General features: G+C 29.2%; 1 protein-coding gene across 1 annotated transcript; it reads left to right on the plus strand.

Annotated features, from left to right (window-relative positions):
- The first annotated feature begins 4,994 nt into the window (after positions 1-4,994).
- Positions 4,995-8,011, plus strand: LOC114127247 (dual specificity protein phosphatase 14). The gene is made up of 3 exons (XM_027991438.2): positions 4,995-5,295; positions 5,469-5,703; positions 7,556-8,011. The coding sequence occupies exons 1-3, from the start codon at positions 5,171-5,173 to the stop codon at positions 7,763-7,765; spliced, it is 570 nt and encodes a 189-aa protein (XP_027847239.1). The 5' UTR covers positions 4,995-5,170; the 3' UTR covers positions 7,766-8,011.
- Positions 8,012-12,603: the final 4,592 nt, after the last annotated feature.

The following is a 12,603-nucleotide window of genomic DNA, read 5'->3' on the forward strand; positions in this document are numbered from 1 at the left end:
AAAAACAAATAACTTTGGAAACTTGAGATTCGTTAACATTTTCAACAAATATTCATACTTATACATTTTCAACACATGATATAATTTTAGAAATTAAAGCTATAAATCTCTATTTTTGACTTTTTTTAATTAACTTATTTATGATAATTTATTTATTTATTTATTTATTTATTTATTTTGTGAATAAATAAGCTTGAGCATCAAATATATTCAATATTCATGGCCCTTAAGGGTTTTTCTTATAACAATTAAAAATATCAAAAATATATGGTAGTAATTTTTTTTATAAGCATATGAATTTAAAATGTTGACAAAATTAATCATAGCAAAATTTTTCCAACTGTTTTTTAATAAGAATTTTATACAGTATTTATCATAAATTGTCCTTAAATAAGAGTTTGAAATTAATGTTCAATGTACCTAAAGACTTATTTATTATTATGAAGGTTTAAATTTCAAATTTTGACGAAATTCATCAAAATTGTGAATTTTATTGACTTATTGTTGACGACTGACTGGGAATAGGCTAGTGATCAGGCGGTAATATTGGGGTTAATAGTTCCCACCTGAAGCTTATTTTTAAAAAGCCGTTTTTCGTTTTTCATCGTGACTAATCATTGAATTCATATTTAACATAAGCGTTACAGTGGACTACTCAATATCCAAGAGAAAATAGTTATTTCGATTGAAGCGATAACATTTTCATTTTCATTTTTATTATAAGGGTTTTACCAAGGTCCCCTACCTACGCAAAAACGCAAGAAAGACGTATAGCTTCAATGTTTTTTTAAATACATAAATATCTAAAATTGTCACATCAATTTTCATTGAAAATCTGTATATACTGCAAGGTTAGCAAAAATAAACATATACCTAAATGTACATTTGAAATATTTGTTGTAATTAATGGCAAAAATAAATTGTAAAGTGACTTTATAATTACAATTTACAAGTCTTCTCAAATAATACACAAACGATATACCATACATATTTTATTGATACATTATACCTACATTTCTTCAGTCTTCTGACTATCTCCATCAGGATTAAAATTGAATACATAAAAATTGATCGAGCCTTTTGAAAATGTTGTCTATTTTTACCATTGATTGTAACAGTTGTTTGTTTTTTGATCACATAAATCAACAAATAATTCTAAGATAAGCTGCGCCCGCAAAGGTTTTGCTCTCCCACCCCCTTAATAGATGTGTATTACACGACATTCAAATAATACACTATAGTTCAGTGATACTAAAAAAGAGTACATTCAGATCTATATTTTCGAATTTATATGTGTATTCATGATATTTATATTTTATAGCATAATTTTAGTGACTAAGCAGGTATGGTGTAAAATTGATGAAAATATGTATTGTAAAGGACGTTATACTGAAACTATTGCAATTTTAAACAAAGAACAAGGACTTAAATTTTTACGCTAAATGAGGACTTACTGTACTTATAATTAATATTTACTATATAGATTGTAGATACTTGATACTTATGAAGTTATTGAATTATGATTGAATGATAATTAAAATGTACACCATAAATAATTAAATAAAATACGTTTTAATAACTGGGGATGCTACTGATTACTGAAGAAGTTAAGCACCCCAAGAGTCAAGACATCCTAATAGCGCTTATTATAGAAAAGTTCAGTATCTATTAGTTAAATTACCTATATGTACCAAAACCGAACTATTGTTTAGTGGTATATTCACAGAAATGATGTGTTACTACGTTGTTGATAAAATAATATAAAAATATATGAAACATGTAACAACAATTACATAAAACAGAATAAAGGACCTTAAACTAAACAATAATTTTCCGACTTATAACCGACACTTGATACGTATTAAAATCGTTTCGATTACAATCCCTAATGAAGACGTATTTAAATCTAATAATTAAAATAGATTAATAATTTAAACAAATATTCTGAATTAATATACTTACAAGTAGAAAATTACCATCTCATATATTACAGTAAAATTACAATTAACTATTAAGTACAAAAATATAGAACACTAAAAGGTTTGAATCCAATTAAAATTAATAACCTCACTTCGATCAAATATTACAAACAAAATATTTTATATCCCTTGACCCTTGTTATATTTTATTGGACCAATATTATATAGTCTTAAACTATACATTATATTTACAAATTTAAAATAAAACAAAAAATCAAAATAATATATTATGTAATGTATTGCAATGCTACAGCTCTATACTTTATAATATTGTTTCTCGTTAATGCGTTACATCTATTTCCTATCTGACGCGCTTTCAATATTAACAGTTGTGACTGTCAGAGTGTCAGGGTGTCAGCTGGTAAGGCTTGCTATTGCAACTGCAATCTGAGCTACAATTCTAAGCAAAACCTATACAGCTATACTGATGAATAAATGATAACGTATTTAGATTATGTCATTCAAGTATATAAGACATAACGTGCATATTAGTTTTTCGGGGTTTAGTTTTATACTTTTATATAGGTTTATATTAAGTAATAAAAATACATTTGGAAAATGGGTTCCTATTACTCTCGTTGCGTTTAATACAATTGTTTAGTCTACTGGATTCAGTGGCGTATTTAGGGGGGGGGGGGGGTGATATGGGTGTTAGAACACCCTTCATCGGCCGTATATATTATTTTGTATTTGTTGTCTTAGTATTAGTATTATTTATTTTATGTGCTTTATAATAAAAAAGTTTTATACAACTTACACATACTTATAATAATTTTCACTAATATAATAATTTATATCAATATACCTATGATTTGTGTTAATGTATTATGGGTGGTGTGAGGGTTCCTCCCCCACCTTCCATGACACTATTAAATATTAAAACATCCCAGTAAAATGAATCTTATAGATACGCTACTGACTAGATTCATCTATAGTCTACACATTCATAATAGTATACCTATACCTACTTACTTAATAAATATTAATACATCTATATATTTGTACCAATAAATACAGAACCATGTGGGTGCACGGTACACGCTGTTACTTAGGGGGGCTGGAGCAAGTACAAATAACCATGTAAAACAAGTCAAAATCTAGAGAAAACTGTGGGACTTGGGTTTGACGGATTTTAATTTTGAACACTAACAAAAATGAAAATCTTCAACATCTCTACTAAAGCACGGCCATGGAAATTTATCATTTTTACTAAAATGAATGGCTTACTATTAAATAAATAAAATCGTGATTGACCGACAGAGTTATGGATTCAAAAAAAACGTATCACAGATAAACCTATGCTCGTTGAAGCAAGCGTTACAGTGGTAAGTACATGTATACAAAAAGATAAATCAGTCGGGTTGGACGGAAATGTGCATTTTTTTTTAATTATTCGGAAGGAAAACGCCGCATGCGCTTACATACTCGGCGAACGGAGCGTGTGAATAACGGTCGGAATGGAGCTTACGGGGTCAACTTTGGTAAACAAGAACATGTCATGCGGAAAATATGCAAACAATTCGGGGTCGGACGAGGCCGCGCGGACAAGCGGGGGAGAACGCGGCACTCTATTTTTGTCGACGCATTCTTTGCGGCCTCGCGGCGTCGGCGGCAATAGAGGTGGCGGCCATGTGAATCGCGCCAAAAATACAAAACACCTATTGCACCGCCGCCGTACCGTTCGTGGATTCCACATGTATACAGATATACTGTACACATTGCATATATAATATTATATAGTGTTGAACGCCACCGCGCAATATTAAAGCTCCCGAGACCTCATCTGCTTACGCGACGGCTCTCCCCCGCGCGACGAATTCCATTCACGGCGATCGTTACGGAACATTCCTTACCAAAATCCAGTAACCTAAATAGTTATGCAATCTTTATATAAATATACTAGACATTATAACCGCGTTATGATCTTCGTGATGTCAAGACGTTTTGAATTTAACGCCACTCCACCAATGTAAAACTAAAAACTGCATTTAAATACGCCTGCACTGAAAAGCGATTTATTATAACTAAAATAGTAGGTATATAGAGTATAGAGTCTAGACGTACCTATATAGTAACAAAAAAACATAAACATACAATGAAAAACAACACATTATGTGTCGATTGTCGAGTGCGAACTGTGTAATAAAAAAAAATAAAATTAACAACTCAGAACGTTACGAATTTACATTGTCGTTGTATTATTATAAACTATACCTACTTTGAAACAAAGATCTTCAAAAATACGAAAAGACAATTGAACTGAGTTCCGATTAATCCAATATCAAAATTAAAAATAAATAAGATAATTTACTCGATCATACTGTTGTTTCATACATTTGTATGTTCGAACTAAAATCACCTAAAAAAAAAAAATGATACTGATTGTAGTATAGTCGAAAACTTGAAAGTATAATACTAGTATATACAGCTCATTTATTGTTGTTTCTCATGATTTTATTAGTTACCCTCATCTCACATGTACACTTTACAAACGTAACTCATAACTCAATAATGTTCTTGACTTTCAAAACTGGAGTATTAAGTTAACAGCAACAAATTGATGAATGAATGCATATTGCATATGAATTATTCATACATGGTATTATATTAGGTAGGTATATGGTAATTGGTATTAGTTGGTACTTTGTATAGTCTAATATTATCATTTGTGAAAATTCAAAGAATAGTATAAACATTATGACGATGTAAAACTATAGATAATAATATTATCTTAACTATACTCAGACTTTGAAATAAAAATAATCAACTCTTTTCAATAGGCATAACGATAACACGCAGCGGAAATTTTACAATACTAATTGAACTTCCTAGGTCCTCTGCAAACACCACATAACAAGGTCAAAGTTATCGGTGCAGATCCATGTAATACAGTAATAATAATTATGATTATGATGATGACGAATTACGATATTACATGTACATAACAGTGGTGACTGTCGGTCACAAGTCGGTCGAATAACAAAAACAAAAGTTTAAAATAACAATAATAATTATTATTATTACAAGAAGAACAACATCAACAACCGAAACGGTGCATTGGTCCGCCCGAGCGCGCGGCGGTCGTCGACCACGGCACGGAGTCGCGCGCGACGCACCGAAAGAGTGAGTGTTATAAAAGCTCGTGTCCATCCGCATTCTCGAAACAGCCGACTAACCGGACTACGGACATCATGGCTAGCACCGCAATACTACTGGGCAGATATTCGTCGCGATCCGCGGATCTGCCTCATGACCGACGTAATAACCGGGTCCCCGTCAACGGTGGGTCCACCATCGTTCTCGATAGATCGGACTTGTGAGTATTTAATAATAATAAATTGTAAAATATTTCCCGCCAAAAATAAATAAATATTTATTTGAAAATAAAAACTAATTTAATTACGCAAACATTTTTTTAGCTTTTAAAATTTTGATTGCGTGTTATCAAATGGTATTATTTATAATATTATGATGTTTTTACCTACACAGATTTAGCGTGTCACCCATTTGTCCCGGACTGGCTCTCTGCGGAGCTCTGTCCATTTACACTGATAAGGAGACGGTGGCCGCGCTCCGGCCAACGTGCCTGATCAATTGCGCCGGCGAACTGCCAGACACGCCGCTACCGGACACCGTGCACAGGTACCACAAGGTACCGGTGGCGGACACCCCAGTTACCGACCTTGGACCACACATGGACACGGTTACTGATCTCATACATCAGGTATATATATTACAATATACCTAGTAAAACTACCCGTGGTATTCATATTGTTGATGGTGGCATACAAACTATTTTCAACTATTCAGACCGAAACGCATCTCCCGAGGCTAAACAAAATTCGTTTTATATTACCCTATGTAAAATCAATATAGTTATAGTAGTTTAGGGGAGTACCTAGATTATATTTACACATGTACACTAGTATTAATAGGTGTAAAATAGAAAATACAAGTTATCACACGTTATAATACATACAATAGTATACAATACTTTACACGTTATAAATACCGATAGTGATTTATATTTATTATATCAAAATATTTTTAAACTATATTATAAAAAAGATTATCACATCGATATTTTTCGTATGTGGTTTATTTAAATGATAATACAACGTTTTATACGCATTTTTATTTGTTACGTATATTTTCTAATTTTATGAGAACATAAAATTTCTTATGAAAAATATGCGATTATGAACATATCTAAAAATAGAGTGTAACCATTTGGAAATATGAATGCCGAATGGGGTTCCAGCCCGACACCAAATTAATAAGTTTATATTATAATGCTGATGAATAAACATTTTTTAGTACTATACAACATCCAACTATCCAAGCGACTAAGTCATGTGTCATAAAATTTGACATAACAATATATTGTGAATTTGTCAACTTTCAATTTAATTATAGGTAAAAAGTATAATAATAACATTTTGCCATATTATTAAAATAAATTGACAATATTATAACAACGTAAATGTATAATAAATACTACAATAATACTTTATGTTTTTATATGATTTACTTATAGTTGAAAAAATGTATTTTTTCAAAAATTCATCTAATTATATAACCATAAAATTATTTTTATTTAACACCTTAATTTTAATTGTATAATTTATTATTTATTAATTTAAAATAAGACGGGTACATAAAATCTAACTTTGTTTATTGGTTCTACCTTAACAATGGATTACATCATTAAATACTTTAATTATTTTTTATGTAAATCAAATATTGAACAAAATAACAAACTACTTATAATTGTTTTTTAAATTAATATTTTAAAAACTCTATGAGTTAATATTTATAAGTTTAAAATGAATTATGAATTATCATATTTATATAAATATTTATACAAACATTGAAACAGGTGTCGAACTAAAATGTAATATAAATTATCAAAATTACCTAAACGATTATATACATAAACAAAAATATGTACACATATGTGATACATTTGCGAGTATTGAATTTAGGCCAGGGAACACGTAGGATTAATCGTTTGGCGTCCATCCCGGTATGCAATTCCTATGAGCCGGTAGCCCGTCAAACGAGCATGAAAGAAAACGCACTGAAAACCGGAAAATAAACTGTTGTCAGATAAAAACAAAAATGGCTGTCAACGGTATTTTGAAAAGTTTCTGCCAGGAACTTTAAAAAAATGAAAATCAAGAGGTAGATATTTATAGGATTGTGACTTGTAAAAAACAAACATTGGGTATATTTATAAATTTCGTAGAAAGAATGGGCAGGTAACACTTCTGTGTCAGCTTAATTTAGAAGTAAACAACAGCCATTTGCATAATATGGCTGTTAAAGCTAAACCGTGAGAAACTAAAGGTTTTATTTCCGTTTTATACTTTATGTGGCGAACCACAGGAAGTCTAAACCATAAAATTATTAATTGCTATACAAAATTATTTTAGAACGACATACGTCTTAATTCCAACAATTATAATGTTACAACATTAAAAAATATTTTGAATACTAGAATTATAAAATATCAATAATATTAATTATTAAATACCTATATTAATAAATTCGATATATTTTTTTTTTTTTTATAGGAATATATTTCTGGAGGTACGACAATAATACATTGTGCAGCTGGAGTGAGCAGATCAGCTGCTTTTTGCATAGCATACTTGATCAAATATCGTGGTATGACCATGAATAATGCATATCGTCACGTAGCTAAATGCAGACCCTGTATAAATCCAAACACAGGATTTATTAGTCAGCTAATAGAATTCGAAGAAAAATACAGAGAGGAATAGCCGTGAATAAAATAACGTTCATAAAACACAAAAATCATTCCAAACATAAATAATTATTGTATTATATCTTTGTATATAACTAGTTTTGTAAGCTTTTTAAATGTTTTAATTCCTATAAATGATAATTTTCGTTTAAAATTTTAAAATTGTGAATGTTATGATTGTATCATCGTAAAATGTATATGATAATATATTGTGTCTTTAAAGTGTTATTTTTAATAAATATTAATATTAATATACCTACAACGTTTAAATAATATATATAATATAAATGCTATGTTCATGTGCACCTACCTACGATTTGTATTACCTTTACACAGTAATACCGCATACTAATATGAAAAATGTTAATAACCTACAAACTACTATAATTGAGGTTCTAAGTTATCCGATTTAATGAAAGTTTGGATTAAACAAAATAACCGAAAACGTATACTATACATTTAAAAATAATACTATGTATTATAATAACCAAGATATATATTATTATAGTAGAATAGTGGATAATGTGAATGACAATATATAATTGGTATTAATCGTAATAACATGAGGGAAAATCGTGGTTCTTGTTTTTCATAAACATGAAGACAGCCTAAAACGGTTGTCCGGATTCAGCGAAGTCCTGTCTATTGGGGTTCGGATTTCCAGATTAATAAGATTCTAGTGTAGTCTGTAATTAAGGTTAGGTTCTAGTTATGGTCTGTAAGTGTCTTAGTTGCATGCGCTATATAGCCTATACATAAATAACTCATATACGTAACACTTAAACATTATAAAAATAAATAGGTAAATAACAGTTTATTTATATTTTGAAATAATAACTATTAGTTTCATTTATTTAATGATTCCTAAATCATATATTGGCTATTATCATTTCGCTCCACTTATGTCTCAGCACAAACTATGATAAATATAATTTATAATAATTCATAAATCATTACATTTAAAAAACGAATCTTAATTCTTAATGGAGTATCACAGACGACACACTCACAATAGTTTTTAATCGATTTGATACCCTCTACATATATTATATAATTATATACATGAGAACCTACTTATTTCTCCTTTTAGAATATTATTCTATTGCATTGCCCAAAAGATAAAATTTTTTTAACTAAAATCAAATATCTAATATAATATGAACCTTATTATGCTTAGAACCTAGTTTTATTATTTTTTTTAAATATGCTATGATTTACAATCTATACTGAATGAATATAATACGTACAATAAGTAAATAATAAATATGATATAATTATAACATTCAAGCAAAATATTAAATACCTTTTTTTTATATTCTTTCTTGGTTTAGAACCGACTACGATAACGAATAGGGAAACTATTTTCTCAAAGTAATCATAGTAATATGTTTAATTAAATAAAAAAAAACATCAACATATTTGATACATAAATTAAGTAAACATTATGCTATTTTGTCATTTTTTTTTTTTTATTATTATTATTCTTGAAAAATAAATGTTTTCTTCCCGATTATAAATTATTATTTATTATATCGCATTAATATAATATAGTGACATCATGTTATATACTTATATACATTATTAAAAAACAATTGCACTTTATTTGTGTAAGTATAACAAGTCAGTATGCTGTAAATTGGTACAGTTTTTTTCTACAGTTATTTGTGTGTAGAATTAAGATTTGTAAAGAAAATAACGAAAAAAAATGTTTATATTTTAGATAGCTGGTTTGAAGTTGAGCACTGCCATATTCTTTTTGGCCAGTACTGTAGAACAGATAAATAAATTATAGCTCAAGGTTTTTTTACACCATATATTATTAACATGGCTGATAAGAACGAAATTCACTAACAAAATTGATTTGCAACATTCAACATTTATACAAACAAATTAAGGTAAAATATACTGTTCAAATATGAAGTGCTATTTTATATTCATCTTTCCTTTTAGTTTCGGTACATTTTGGCAATAGTCATGTAGTTTGGGCGTTGTGAATGGTATTTTAGTGACGGAAAATAACATTCTATTACGTCACTGTTGCACGCATATTTTTTGTTCGTGTCTAATCAAATGAATGACAGATATATACTATACCTATACCTAAACGGCTCGGTACATTTACCCTATTTGTCATCCATGACGTAAACTTAAATGTGACACGGTATTATTTTATTTATATTAATAATTTACTTAACATTAAAATCATCTGCGAGTGGGATAATAGGTAATAATAGTCAACGGATTATGACAATGTTCCGTCAAAAAATGTTCATTACCTACGCCAACAACGTATCATACTAATGTATTTTTAGAGAAATAAAATTATTATGTGTAAAATATCTTAATAAAAATTTCATCTAAATTCAAAATAACTGTATATTTCAAAACCTTTTTTTAATCTTAATGAGATAGTAAATTTAGTTATAATAATAAAATATAAGTAAAAAATAACAATTATTGAATAATAATTTAACTTGGTTTAAAATGTTACCATCTCTTTTAATCATCAAAAATGGATCAAATAACAAATGAAAAAAGAAAACTAAAAAAAAATATAAAAATATATAAATAATAACTAATAAGTAATAACAAAAAGTAATGTTCCAAATTTATCTGCTAATTATACAACTAATAAGCAATAGTATCTCCCAATTATTTTATAGCTAATATGCAGTATAGTCTTATATAGGTATTTATATATTTTTAAAATCATTTTCAAAAAAACTCGCGGGAATCGATAGCCGGCGGAAATGATATTTTAAAACGGCGGAATCGATAAAACCCCGCGTCAAGTACCTACTGCTGCCGTAATGCTATGAACAGGTATGAAGCAATAATTAATTATTAATTACCTATATGAACATTCTAAATACTGTATAAATGAATAATACGTATTACATATAAGTAATAAGTATATAATAGTACCTACCTATATAATATAAGACATATTGCTTTTGACCACTAAAAATATAAACTATCCAATTAGATTCAATTTTATGCAAAAAACCAACCTTTATGCAAACTTATAAACTGAAGCATTTTTACTGCATTAAATCGTGGTGACACACAAAAAAATAGATATAGTAAAATCAATAAGTATATTCAGTGCAGTTTCGCTTAGAAGTTAAAGTAACTTTAGTTTTCAATGATGAAAAGCCTTACAACTTAAGATTTATCAGACTGATTAACTTTTCAAATTAAAATCGTACTTTACATAAACGGTATTATGTTATATACCTACGTATATATTTGTATGTAAAATACTAAAATGTAATACTTACGTATGTGGTATGTATCACACCAATACTATCATATTTAAGTGTACATCGTCATATCGACATTTTATCTAATTATCCACTAACACTAACTACATCACGCAAAGTATGTATGTACCTAGTTTTACAAAATAGAATGTTACGGCTCATGGCGCTCATCAGTCATTTCGCATCCGTATGATGTTGGCACATTGTAAACCGCCCACCTAATTGTTCGATAATAAATAATAGTACTATGTATATAAATTCTAATACCTGGTCGCGACGAGAGCATGAATTCTTTTTTCCGGCAGTTGAATTGTCATAGGTTTCATTCGCATTTCATCACTGTTGTTGTACTTGCAAAAGTTCCATTTTACGAAAAGCACTAAATCACACACTGCTCCGCTTATATTTAATTAAGGTTTCTCTATCATCTGGTCATCTAAACTTATTTTTAACAGAAATATATTTTTTGACACTTAGTAAATAGTTAACATTATATAATTATTTATAAATCCGGTGAACACTATAACTCGCTTAAACCGCAAAAAACCGAGAACTGGATTCCGCTATTTCAAACGAAAACGATTGTGCAAAATCGATGGAGCAGCGGACCAATGGAAAGTGCGACAGTGTTTTGATACTGTGTCCCGATTGGTCATTTCGTCGATCGATCTGTCGACATCATAATCAGTGCATCACTATTTATAGTTTCGTTTATAAACAACAAAAATATTACGCTTTTCGTGAAAATTTTACTTTTTAAGTTTGCATTCCTACCTTCTATACGTAATATATTAAAGAGTGTACAAGCGTTTGTTCGATTATTGTTTTTATAGACGTATATTATCATAATACTAGCTGATGGTGTAAGTTATTCTAAGTGAGTATTTTTGGTCGGAACATTTCGTCTCTGTGTAAAATCTAAGATCTTTAATGGGTACTGTTATGCTTTGTAACGTTGGTACCGATGATGTTTATGAAGCTAGTACCGCTGATATAATGGACCGGTGCAGTTGGCGGTCTGATTTTAAAGATGGGAAACTTTTCTGAGTCTCTACTGTCAGCCATCACCGGTGGACGCCGGACGGTGTGTCGGTGTTTACGAATATCTGCAAATATGACTACAGCAAATTGATTATGTCCACCCGGTGTACAGTTGTACTTCGATTTATGTGCTAGTATGCCCTGTAGGTAAACTTCGTAGAATAGCAAAAATAAATCATGATTTAGTTTAAACTATAAAAAAAAATAGTTTACAATAAATTATTCTCTATATTTTTATTATTATTATTATTATTTTTTTTTAAAATTAATAGATATTGGAAACACATTCAATATTTGACCTATACTAAGTGACTTAACTATGGTTATTTTCTTACAGGTTTTTTCTATATATATAAGTCTAGTCTAGTCACAGATAATTTTGATTTAACTTAAACTCAAGGATGGACTTACCATTTTACCGCCCCAAAGCATTATTATAACACTGGCGCCCCAGTAATCGACAAAAAAAATACACATTAACATATCCATATTCAATTAAAATAGATATAAAATAATGAATCAATAAATAATAGTAGAATGACTGATATAA

The sequence above is a fragment of the Aphis gossypii genome, chromosome 1 (assembly GCF_020184175.1).
Source record: "Aphis gossypii isolate Hap1 chromosome 1, ASM2018417v2, whole genome shotgun sequence".
NCBI classification, from domain to species: domain Eukaryota; kingdom Metazoa; phylum Arthropoda; class Insecta; order Hemiptera; family Aphididae; genus Aphis; species Aphis gossypii.

Excerpts from the sequence above, each read along its gene's own strand:
- LOC114127247 (XM_027991438.2), top strand. The coding sequence starts at position 5,171 with ATGGCTAGCACCGCAATACTACTGGGCAGATATTCGTCGCGATCCGCG. Across the intron at positions 5,296-5,468 it reads GTTCTCGATAGATCGGACTT|ATTTAGCGTGTCACCCATTT; the intron begins GTGAGTATTTAA and ends TTACCTACACAG. Across the intron at positions 5,704-7,555 it reads TTACTGATCTCATACATCAG|GAATATATTTCTGGAGGTAC; the intron begins GTATATATATTA and ends TTTTTTTTATAG.